We start from the raw sequence: 11,997 nt of genomic DNA on the forward strand, positions 1-11,997 counted from the left end.
GTCGAGACACTAAAGAATGGCATAACACCACACACACTTCTGGTGAGTCTCCGCTGTGCTTATACGCATTCACACAGAGAGGTTTTAAAATGTCTATTTCTTGGCCGTTTTCCATTTCTGGTCAAGGTCATGTTACAGTTGACGATAATTATGCACAACATGCAAATTTAACCTTTCCTCTAGGTTTTTTTTTTAAAGTTGTAACTCCTCTTAAGTCCTCACTTCCACTCACTATCTGTCTCCCTCCTTCTCTCTGTTTTTCACTGATAGAGGATGGATTCTCCGCCGGAGTGTGTGTTGTCTCTTTCTTGTGAGCAGCCCCAGTCTCCCCCAACACTGCCATCCCTTGACCACAGCCCCCAGGCCTCTTCTCCTCACACCCAGCTCTCTCTACCTGACAGCCCTGTAGTCCTGCCAATCCACAGCCCCGAACCTTCACCCCAGAGCCCCGACACCACGCCTTATTTCCCCCTCTCTCCCTTCCCCCTCCACGAGGACAACAACCACGACGTTGATGAAGAAGACGAAGAGGATGCTCTGGATGGAGTTCCTCCGTCCCCGACCCCGGCGGTGGCTCTCTTTCCAGGAGGAGGGGGACCAGAAGCTGGATGCAGCCCTTGTTTGGACTCCTCTCCACCAGCCACACCGTCAGCACCACTGCTTGGGTTTGGAGCCCTGGAGCTGGCCCTCTCATCCGGGCAGAGTGGTAACTGCAACGACGAGCTAGACCTTCAGCTGTTCCAGAAAGATACTGTGACCAGGGCGATACCTGGAGCGGGAGGGGCTTCTCCGGGACCTGCACTTAGGTTTCCCTGTCACGTGTGCGGAAAGAGATTCCGATTCCAAAGTATTTTGTCTCTTCATGCTCGAGCTCACAGTCTGGACCGAGATCGCCGAGCTACAGCCCTATACCGGACTGGACTCCCCTCTGCACCCCTAAAGCACCACCTGAAAGTCCAACAGAACCACAAAGACTTAATTCAGAATCACCGAAGTGGGCCAAACCAGCGTATACTACCAGGGACTCTCATCCAGCACCTCACAGAAGACGAGGATGTTGACGGTGAGGTCAAAGGTCTAGATGACGGCCTACAGTCAGACCACAACCCAAACTTTTTATTGGATGACAGCACACCATTGACCCCTCCACTTACAGAGGACCCTGTTTCTGTGACCCCTCCTTGTTCTTCTAGCATTGCGGAGGGTGCGTCTACTCCCATAGCGCCTACGTTTCGCTGCCACGCCTGCAAAGGAAAATTCCGCACGGCCTCGGAGTTGGCTCGCCACGTCCGCATTCTCCACAACCCATATAAATGCACTCTTTGTCCTTTCTCTGCCAGCCAAGAAGAGAGCCTGGCATCCCACTTGCAGGAGTGCCACCCTTCCCCTGAGGTACCTGCTCTGCAACCGGCCTTCAACTCCAGGCCAGTCATTGCAACCCCTGACACTCCTGTGCCCACACCGACCCATACCCCAGCCCCGACCCCAAGTACCCCACAGGTGACAGCAGCAGCTACGACAGCTGCGTCTGTCACACTGCCAGCATTTCGCTGCGAAACTTGTGGACAGCGGTTTACCCAATCTTGGTTCTTGAAGGGACACATGCGAAAGCACAAGGACTCCTTGGACCATAAGTGCCAAGTATGTGGCCGTGGCTTCAAAGAGCCTTGGTTCCTCAAAAACCACATGAAAGTACATCTCAACAAGCTTGGGCTGAAGGCCGGGCTGGGAACCCTTGGGGGACCAGGAGGTGCAGACCAGCAAGCCAAGGGCTCTGCTAGTAATCAGTCTCTCAACGCCCTCTATTCAAGCCTCCTTCTGGCTCAGCAAAGAGGTGGCAGAGGTGGGCAAGGAAGATCAGAGAGAGAAGCAGGAGGCAGAATGGGGATGGGCTCAAGCAAGTCAGCCATTCTGGGATACCTCGGGTTGCCCAGTGATGGCAGTGGGGCCAGCTGCATGGAGAGACTTCAAGCAGTGGCTCAAGTGGCAGAAATGGGAAATGGTGGTGGTGGCGGCATTGGCGGCTCAGGAGGAGGGGATGCAGGACGAGGAGGGGGAGCAAGTAGAGGAGGGGGCACAGGTGAAACCACCGCATCTATTTCAGAAGGAGGGGACCAGGCGACTTGGTGGCAGCTGGTGGCTCGCAGCCTGGCAGTGGCTCAGCAGCAGCAGCAGCAGCAGCAGCAGCAGCAGCAGAGGCCCCACCAGCGAGGCCAACAAGGCCAACGAGGCCAAGGTAGGAGCTCGGTGATCACGGAGGCCGACCAAGTCAGAGCCTACCTCGGAGGCCTAGACCCGAGAGATGAGTCTGGCGGAGTGGGAGGGCCATGGGAATGCCCAGACTGCGGAAAGCTATTCCGCAGCCTGCAGCAGGTGGTCGTTCATGCTCGCGTTCACACTCAGAGGCCCCAGAAAGGAGGCGGCAACGAAGAGGAGGGGAGCGGCAGCCGTAGAGGAGCTGGGCTAGGAAGAGGAGTCGGCAGTGAAGTGAGACAGGAATCTCAGCTACATGGTGGTGGATCCCAACAAACGGGAGAAGTGAGACCGGAATCAAAATTGCACGGCGGAGGATCAGCAGGAGCAGCTACGGGGTTTCACTCCGTCATCTCAAGCTTCAAAGGTACAATCATATATGCTTTTCTCTCTTTGGGTTGTGTTTGTTTGCTCACATGTAATGGTGTTATTATCACATAAGGGTTTATTATTTCCACACTTGATGTAAATAGAAGCTCTCGTGGGGCTCTCCACACCAGCTGTTATCTTTACATTTTTCTCCACTTGCAGGAGAAAATGGTTTGACAGCAGTCTCCTCCATACCTTCAGTTCCCACCAGGGAGCGAGTGCGTGGTAGAGGGATAAAAGACTGCCCCTACTGTGGTAAAGCCTTCCGCTCTTCACACCATCTCAAAGTGCACCTGAGAGTTCACACAGGTGAGAAACTGCTGTGAGTTTAACAAACCACGCTTACTTTTTTAACCTTAAGAGAATCCCTGGAAAGGTTTCATTGCGCATCCTCGCTTTAGCAGCGCTACTTTTTTCTTTTATACACTTTCACCCTCGAGACCTGGCCAGCTCTAATCATAGCCCTCTACTGCAGGCAACCAAGCAGCCCCACTGGAGCAACTGCTGGTTAAGTGCCCTGCTCGACAATATATTAACAGAAGGTTTTGAGGAAAAAAAAATCAAGCCACTCCAGGGATTAAATTTGGTTACGTCTCAGTAAAAAGCTCACTTCTCTCAGTTGCCAGTAACTTCACTCCCAAGAAAGGTACAAAAAAACCTTTTTAAAAATTGTATTAAATTGCTTAACTCTAAGTTCTGCAAAATTAACAGGGTTTGGCATTGTTTTTTTCATAGATAGAATAAGTTGTGAACATATAATTGTTTCCTTAGAGTGTAGAGAAGACACGCAGAGCACTCCAACAAACTCGAACAGGCTTTAAAAAAAAGGAAAATAAAGAAAAACCTTTACTAAATTTCTGGTGATAAGTGAGTAGGACTTTAATGAAAATTGGGAACTCTCACAGCACTCACTCACACTTTAATTAATGATCCATATTCATAAGACTTTATCAGCATGAGTCATTGCCATTTCTTTTATTATTTGCCTTCCTCGCTTGATGTATTTGATCAAAATTAAGACCCCTTTTTCATTTAAAAAAAAAAAATTGCCACCAGTCCCCAGCAACCGGTAACTGGAGCACGCCCAAGTCTTTCGGTGTCCAAAATGCATTAAATAAAATCTATCTAATATTGCCATTATGAATAATCATTTATAGCTGACAGGACCCATCACATCACAGCTGTATTATTCATGATAGCATTCAGCTCTTTTCCTCATGCATTATTGCTTCTTGGTGCCATCAAGTGATTACCACATGGTCAGTAATTTAAGTGAAGGCATCAAATTAGAATAATACTCTCTTGATATTACTGTCCTCTTGAGATTATTGCCCCTCGAGACTTCTATCCCATTTTTAAAAAAAATTTTTGGCTTCAACAACAAATTGAAATTGTTCATACTTTTGCACGCACATCTGCATCCATCAATAGAGCTGTGTTCTTTGTGTTTTCTTGTGAATAAGATCATTTACGCTTTTCATATGTAATGCATTTCTTGCTGTTGATATGCCTCCAGCATGATGCCCCTTCCTCTTTAACTCTCACAGCAGTGTCATTTTTAATCAGTGATGGAATACTGCCATCTCCCTTCGTAATGCAAAACTACATCTCCCACTAACCACTGTTTAAAGGACCATGGTGGTTATTTTGCAAGTTATTGCTGACCATTATTTAATAAATGCTCTAGTCTTTTAGACATTTTCTGACTTTTCAGGCAACCATTGACTTCTATTAATTTACTATGGTATAAAAAAATATAAATCAGCATGCTTTTCCTGCCATGTGTACTCGTCACAGGCAAGGTTGATATTCAGCAGTGGTGGAAAAAGTTTCAGATCCTTTACTGAAGTAAAAGTACAAAAGTATCAGCAAATGCACTTAAAGTATCAAAAATTAAACTACTTGTTATGCAGAATGGCCCCACTCAAGTTGTTTTATAAAATCTAAATGTATTTTTGGATTATTATTATTGATGCATTTATGTAATTTTGTAAAGATAGGGCTCATCTTGACCTGAAAAGTAACTAAATCTGGCTGCTAAATGTAGTGGAGCAAAAAGTGCAATATTTGCCTCAAAATGTAGTGGAGTAGAAGTATAAAGTTACATGAAATGGAAATACTCAAGTTAAGTACAACACCTCAAAATTGTACCCAAGTACAGTACTTAGTAAGTACTTAGTAAATGTACTTAGTCCACCACTTTTATACAGACTATATTATTAGCACTAACATCAAATTTGTGATTTGTTTAGAGCTGCTACTTAGTCGACTAATTGATTAATAGGTAGACTACTAGACTATCTTGCTAAGTAAGTAATTTTCCATGCAAAAATGGCTGTTTCAGCCTGTCAAAAATGAAGATTTTTTTGCATTTGTCTGATTTATATGATATTAAACAGAATATCTTTGGGTATTGGACTGACAAAAGACGACATTTAAAGACATCCCCTCGGACTTTGAGAAACTGGAATGGATATTATCTGACATTTTATTGACTTAATGATCAAAAACATAATTGGCAGATTAATTGATAATGAAAATAATCCTTAGTTGCATCCCCTGATTCATTGTAAATAAACTAACGTGCAAAATCAGTGGTCTCTTAAACCTTCCCCTAGGTTAGGTGCTACTTGTGTTGAATCTCTTGTTTGTTTTGTACATCTAATTTTCTTTAGGTGAGAGACCCTACAAATGTCCCCACTGTGACTATGCGGGTACCCAGTCAGGCTCACTGAAGTACCACCTCCAGCGGCACCACAGGGAGCAACGTAACGCCTTGTCAGCCTCCTCCAACTCCTCCTCCAGTGGTCTCACCTCCACTATCAACAGTTTGACCTCTGGATCCTCTGGGATGGCCAAGCAGCGCAGATCCCAGCTCAACCACTGCCCGGTCAACCGTGGCCCGACCGACGCCCCCGCGTCTCGGCCCAGCCAGCAGTCCTGGCTCTTGGGGCTTCCAGATCAGCGGGAGCATCGGAAGGCCTTGGCGGCTTTAAGGGATGTCGACTTGGAGACCCAGTACAGGTATCTATCCGGGGTGATGGGGGCCCTTTACCAAGGTGGAATGGAAGGAGGCTGGATCAGGGAGTCCCCCCCACCAAAGGCCCCTAAAGTGTCCCGTCGAAAGCCCCTCACCACGAGCCGAATGGTTCAGCCGTCAAGCGACAAGGACGGACCTGCACCTCCAACTCAAGAAGGCGGTTTTGAACCCCTGGATCTGTCTCGCCGCCCCTCACCTGGCCTTGGAGGAATGGAGGAGGACGGAAGCATGAGTGTCGGGGAGGGAGGAGGAGGGGATAGTTCAGGGGTGAAGCTGAGCCAGTGTTTGTTCTGCCCTTTCCGTACGTCCTCAGCAGAGCTCATGGCCATGCACCTGCAGGTCAACCACACCAGTAAGTCAAGGCGCAAAAGAGCCCCTTCCACCACCTTGGAGGATGATGGCGCCCCAAAGGCCGCCAAGCCCAGGGTGGATCCGTCTGACCTGGACTCTCTGACAATATGGAGGCATGCGACCGAGGCAGAGTCCCAAGCAACGTTGGGGGAATGGTCATCAACGCAGGTCAAGACCCTGAACGGCCTATCCGAAGACGCAGACGGCCATCTGGACGACATCCTCGACCACCCAGATGTGGCCTCGGTATCCAAGAATGTAAGAGACGAACTGGCACTCAAGGGAAAGATGGAGGGGGAGGAGGAGGAGGAGCAAGAGGAGGAGATGGAAGAGAATCTGGAGAGCAGCAGTCTGGAGGACTCAGAGGACCAGGATCTGAGGATGTCGCTCGCTCTTTCACCAGCTCTGAGCTCTGGCCACATGGTGGGAGAGGAGGAAAGAGTCTTAACAGATTAAAATTCTTTGGGATGACGCCATTAAAATTTGGAGAGTTGGGTTCAATGTTTTCAGCTACATTTGACACAGAAGTGAAGAAGGCGGCAGGAAGACAACAGAGGATTCTTAACTCAACAACATCACAGCTGTTATTTTCCCTCCTTCCGACATTATTCGTCTACTTCGGTTCGGACAGCGTGGTCGCACCGCAACATAAACTTCCTGTACAAAAGAGCATAGATTAATCTTTTCAGGATTTTGTGGGCCACTTTTATTATCTTTTTTTTTCCCTCCAAGCTTCACTCACAAGACAGATGATTTTTAAGGTATTTGATAAATGAAATGTTTAAGATCTCGGGCATCAATCCTCATGCGATTATTCCTCACAAGTAATGGACTGTTTATCTCAGACTGCTATCCTGACCGAGCCACGGAGAGATGCTCCTCTTCTGCTCAATGAACAGTTTGAAACTACGAGTTCCTCCTCAGCCCACAGAGATGTAGAGGAGAGCTGTGAACCTCAGCTAAGCTATTTGGTATTAATTTAAGGCATGAGGTAACGCGTGCTTTCCCTCAACTATATATCACTGCCTTGTTTGTCTGAAAAGTGTTTCTGATTGTCCTGAACAAAACTGAAAGAAACGTTTGTAACATTTTTTTTTTCTTTTTCAGTTAGTGCCTGTTTATGTGCGTTGTCAAGAGAGTCTCCGGTTAATTTCTGCGCATTGAGGCTCCGATAGGTCGTTCATTTTATCTGAATATACAGTTTAAAACAATTTAAGTACAGTATATTTGTTAAAAGTGGTTCTCTAGGGTGTTGTGAATAGTTAAGTTGTAAAAGAAATGTCCTTAACAGACGGCAGACGTTTGTGGCTCGGCTTAAAAAAGAAAAAAATAAGTATCGCAAGGATGATAAGCTGAGTGTTAAAAAAAACTTGGTCACAGGTCAAAATTCAGTGTTTACAATGACGCCGAATGCGTGTTAGGGTTGCTGAGGCAACGTAGATGCGCGGAAAAGAACAAAACTCGTCTGTTTGAGGGCTGTCGGGACGTCTCCAGAGCCCCCGAACGCAATCAACTGACACACCCTTCTTAAAGAGACAGAGACTTAGCAACTGTGTCAAAAAAAGGAACAATCTCTCCAGTCAGAGAGAAAGGTAGAGAGTGAAAAAGAAAGCGGGACCCCTGCCGAACGGGACTAAATCTGAGAAACAAACTGTACTCTTTGGGGGTATTGTGTCTTCTAGATGAGTAGATTCCCTCTCTTCTTCTTTTTTTATAAAGAAAAGAAAAGACAATGGTAGGAGTAATTATTAAAAACACTAACAAATGCATAGACATCCCAGTAGAATATGTGTAGCTTTTGTAAAGACGAAGAAAAAAAAAAGCAGCAGACTTTTGTTTATTTTCATTTCAAGATGCTTACAGAAAAAGGTTATCAATATAGGTAATATTGATTATAATGTTTGTGAGCTAAGACTAGTTGGAATGTCTATACAGAGCACTGTGCAAGGTTTTGAGTTCCCAAAGTAGTTGTTTTTTATTTTGACTTTATCAATAGACCAAACGTTTTTTCAATGGAAGTCGTCACTTTTATGTTTTTTAAATGTGTAAAAAGCTGTGGTTTTGATAGATTTACCCCATCGATCACGTCAAAAACATCCACCAACCACCGAACTGGTTGTTAAAGAAAAGTTCGTTGTGTAAACATCCGACACTTCTACTGCTACAAATGAAAAACAATCATGAAGAAAAATATGAATGTGAGGCAGTAATATCCCATCACACTGGCTTAACAACCACTATTTATCTCCTCTAGACTACTTTTTGATGGGGTATTCTACGATCGCAGCCACACCTTAATGTGCATTAATGTGTTTCAGTTCCTTTTTTTAGAGCACCTTATGAGTTTTGTAGTGAAAGTCCCTTAGTGGTGTCTCCTTAACAACTACTGTCAATGCCATCGTGCCTTCTGTTTCAAGCACTTCCTGGTGTATTTTGTAAAACTCACCAAAAGCACTTAGCCTATATCTACACACTCTTTCTTCCTCTCTCTCTCTCTTTCTCTCTCTCTGCCCTTCCACTTCACCTCCTCTTCCTCTTCTCCTTCATCACCTCGGCCCATTTCCTTAATCTTTTTCTCGTGTCTTTACCTTCTGACCCCGCTCTCTCCCGGGGGGGAAGTGGTTTTCATACTGGATTTGTCTCTACTGTTCAGGCCCGTTCGGCCTTAAACAAGGTCACTAGGCCTTCTTATTATTATTATTATTATTATTATTATTATTATTATGACACTCTAGCATGGCTAGACTCTTGAAAGAATGGACTACCTAACCTTTAGGCGAGTAAAAATCATAATAGATGTAGGGTTGTGGTATTAATACTAACCCTTTGTGAACCAAAGCCCAAGTCCTAGTCCAATTAATGTTATATTTAAAGGTGCCAAAACATGTCTGAGATGACACTAAAACATGTATAAACTTGAGAAAACAAGATAATAATTCACCTCTCTTTCTTTCACCCACCCACCCTCCTTCTTCTTCTCTCTCTCTCTCTCTCTCTAAAGCTTGCTCTTCCTCCATGTCGCTCTCTCGTCCGTAAACTGTCTATCTATCTCCAGCACCACTTGAAGGTGACGTGTACTATCTGGTATTGAGGCCTTTATTAGATTTTGATTTCAGTTCGTGTGGTGTTTGTTCAATGCCGTTGAGATGGAAAAATGCTCTTCTTATAATGATAATTATTATTGTTTTGGCATTATGGTTAAAAAAAACAAACAAAAGAGACAAAAAAACAAACAAACAAGAGAAATGTGTTGTTGAATGTTGTACAGATAGCACTAGCGATGTTGTGTTTTTTTAAAGAGAGCACAAACCCGAGCGATGGTCCCTTCGACTCCTCCCACAGGCAGATGGGAATAAAACAGCCTGCCAATCAATCTACATGTCTAATGACTAAAAATGTCCTCGGCGATGACGGATTTTCAAAACAAACCCTTTTGTCTGAGTAGCGTTCTTCTATGGAGATTTGAATGTAAAAAGGCAGCCTTTGACTCAAACTCCAGTCCCAAATTTATTGCACAGAAAACAAATAAAGCAGCACTTGAGCCAATATTTCTACTCTTTTGAAGGTATAGTTTGTGCATCTGGTTCACAACAAACGCAAAGAGAGTTTTTGCCCCGTTTGAGACATGCCAACGTAGGTACCAATCATGTTTTTTTCCACCATTTACATTCGGCCGAAATACCCACTATTGCTGCTTTGTACTCCTTGTAAAAGTCCAAAATATCTTGAAAAACAAATGTCGTTGAGTCAGGGTTCATAACATTATTTGGAGATACAAAGTTTGAATTTCACCAAACTGTGTCTGGATGACTGCAGCCGTTTGAACCTCCCAAAAAACTGATTTTATTGTGATTTAACAGCAATAAATGGATCACAAGTACGCCGAATTAACTATATATTGACGTAGATCTGTAAAAAGTCAGAATTTACACTTTGTCACGTCTGTTTGCAAGCCGACAAGCAAACAACTTTAAAAACGCTTGTTTTCTTAATGGAATTCTGAAAGGAATCTTATATCTTATGCTCTGTGTAAATTTGCATCGTTGCATTGACTTTCTAATCGTTCTGTGTGGAAAAGTTCACTTTGCTTTTACTCACTATAAGAGTTAAACAAACACATGGGTGTCTTCAACACAGGATGAGTAGAAGCTTCTCTGAAAACTGGTAAAAGACATATTTACATTTCTCCAAAAATGGACGGTTGGTCTATTTAAACCATCTGTTACATTAAAAAAATGTGCTTATAAAGTAACTCATTTTGCTTAAGTATTCAGATCCTTTATTTAGGTAAAAAGAATACAAATACTACAATGAAGATACACTGTAAAAGAAAAAAAAAAAGAATTTTCCAGAAATTTACTGAATTATTATACAGGGTTTTTCTTGTTTGTGCAATGCCATAAAGGATCATATCTTCTTTTTTTTTTTTTAAGTATTATTCAATTGCTTAATAGTCTTGAATGTTAAATTTCAGTGAATTCTATGTAAAATCCAAAAATTACACATCATATTGCTGAACTTAAAATTAAGGCATTTTTCTGTTTTCTTACTATAAAAAAATATGTAAAAAGACATCACTTAAAAACACCGTCAGTTATTCTATAGAAAAATGTTTTTTAAAACACAGATATTTACTGTTTTGTGTATTGTTAAAGAAATTATCTGTTAAATAACTTTTTACCGTTTTTTTACAACTTTTTTTTTTACAGCGTACTCCAGAGTCTTTTGACTTACTTAAGTAAAGGTATGATCAGCAAAATGCACTTTTGTGGTAAAAGTGTGCAGTAAAATGTTCTCTGTCAGTGTTTTACTATTATAAAAGATTTTTGGACTAATATTAATGCTGCATTAATGTGAATGCTGCTTTTGACCGCTGTAGATGTTCAAAGTTGTATCATATTGTGAGAACTATGTATCCCTAAAAAGTCTTTTAATCTTTTTATGGTGTCAGATAATAAAAAAAATTGTCTGACACATTGGCTTAAAAGAACTCTTAATTCTTTAGTTTATCAGAAAAATCACCAAATTTGGAGATACATGGTTCTTAGAGGACAGGAAGGGGATAAAAAAATACTAATCTGTAAAGGAACTAAAGCTGTCAGACAGATGTAGTGAAGTAAAAGTACAAAGCAGCATAAAATGGAAAGACTCAAGTAAAGCACAAATACCTTAAATTTGTACTAAAGTGGAGAATTTGTACATACTTACATTCAGAATTAAAACTTTTTGTGTCCTACCAGCCACAATGGAGGAGCTCCTACTCGTTCATCCAATAAATCATCCTTCAGAGTTCCCAAAAACTCAAATGAGTCATCCTTGATTTTGGTTGATTTCTCCACAAAAAAACAAACTATGCCTTTCCACTTGCACTCATCTGAATACCACGTGGCTCCACTTGTGATTTTTTTTTGATTGCACCTTAACTCCTGATTCTATATCAGATGATTTCACCAAAAGGACAACATCAGTGTCCGTCGGTCCGACTGTTTGAAACGTTTGCTCATTGTGAAATGACAAATCCCTGCGAGGCGAGGGGGCCGTGCTGGGTTTGGGCTCTTGTGTAGTTGACTGCCATTGCAGTGAGGGAAAACTGATCTAACATAGTAGTGACTAATATGACTTTGTGGACAGATTAAAAAAAAACATAAAAATAAAACACATTAGAAATAAATAAACACAAACAAAAATAACCCTGTCTCTGTTTTTCCTGTCTTTCACACACACAACATGATGTATGAAGATGTATTTATTGGCGGTTTAGATCCATCAAGCTGCTCCAAACTACTTTTAGAAGACAGCGCCCTCTTGTGGCAATTTATAGAACTGCAGACATTTGTAGGGACACCCCGTTCCCCCGACTCAAACTTAATTCTTGTCTCTACTGTGAGGTTATAGAAATTGTTCTTAATGAGTTAGAAATTAGTAACTCAATTAGAGAATAACTTTAACCCTCTGAACCCCATCGAGCAATTTAAAGGCATTTT

At 42.8% G+C, this 11,997-nt stretch overlaps 1 protein-coding gene across 2 annotated transcripts; it reads left to right on the top strand.

Moving 5' to 3' along the window:
* Positions 1–273: 273 nt before the first annotated feature.
* Positions 274–11,703, top strand: znf219 (zinc finger protein 219). Of its 2 annotated transcripts, XM_059354651.1 has the most exons (3): positions 274–2,620; positions 2,785–2,931; positions 5,298–11,703. In XM_059354651.1, exons 1-3 carry the CDS (start codon positions 274–276, stop codon positions 6,467–6,469), a joined length of 3,666 nt encoding a protein of 1,221 aa, XP_059210634.1. In that variant the 3' UTR covers positions 6,470–11,703. The 2 variants fall into 2 exon arrangements, with proteins under 2 accessions (XP_059210634.1, XP_059210635.1); XM_059354652.1 differs by lacking the exon at positions 2,785–2,931.
* The last annotated feature ends 294 nt before the right edge of the window (positions 11,704–11,997 follow it).

Source organism: Centropristis striata, chromosome 17, assembly GCF_030273125.1.
Source record: "Centropristis striata isolate RG_2023a ecotype Rhode Island chromosome 17, C.striata_1.0, whole genome shotgun sequence".
NCBI classification, from domain to species: domain Eukaryota; kingdom Metazoa; phylum Chordata; class Actinopteri; order Perciformes; family Serranidae; genus Centropristis; species Centropristis striata.

Excerpts from the sequence above, each read along its gene's own strand:
- znf219 (XM_059354651.1), top strand. The coding sequence starts at position 274 with ATGGATTCTCCGCCGGAGTGTGTGTTGTCTCTTTCTTGTGAGCAGCCC. Across the intron at positions 2,621-2,784 it reads CGTCATCTCAAGCTTCAAAG|GAGAAAATGGTTTGACAGCA; the intron begins GTACAATCATAT and ends CTCCACTTGCAG. Across the intron at positions 2,932-5,297 it reads GCACCTGAGAGTTCACACAG|GTGAGAGACCCTACAAATGT; the intron begins GTGAGAAACTGC and ends AATTTTCTTTAG.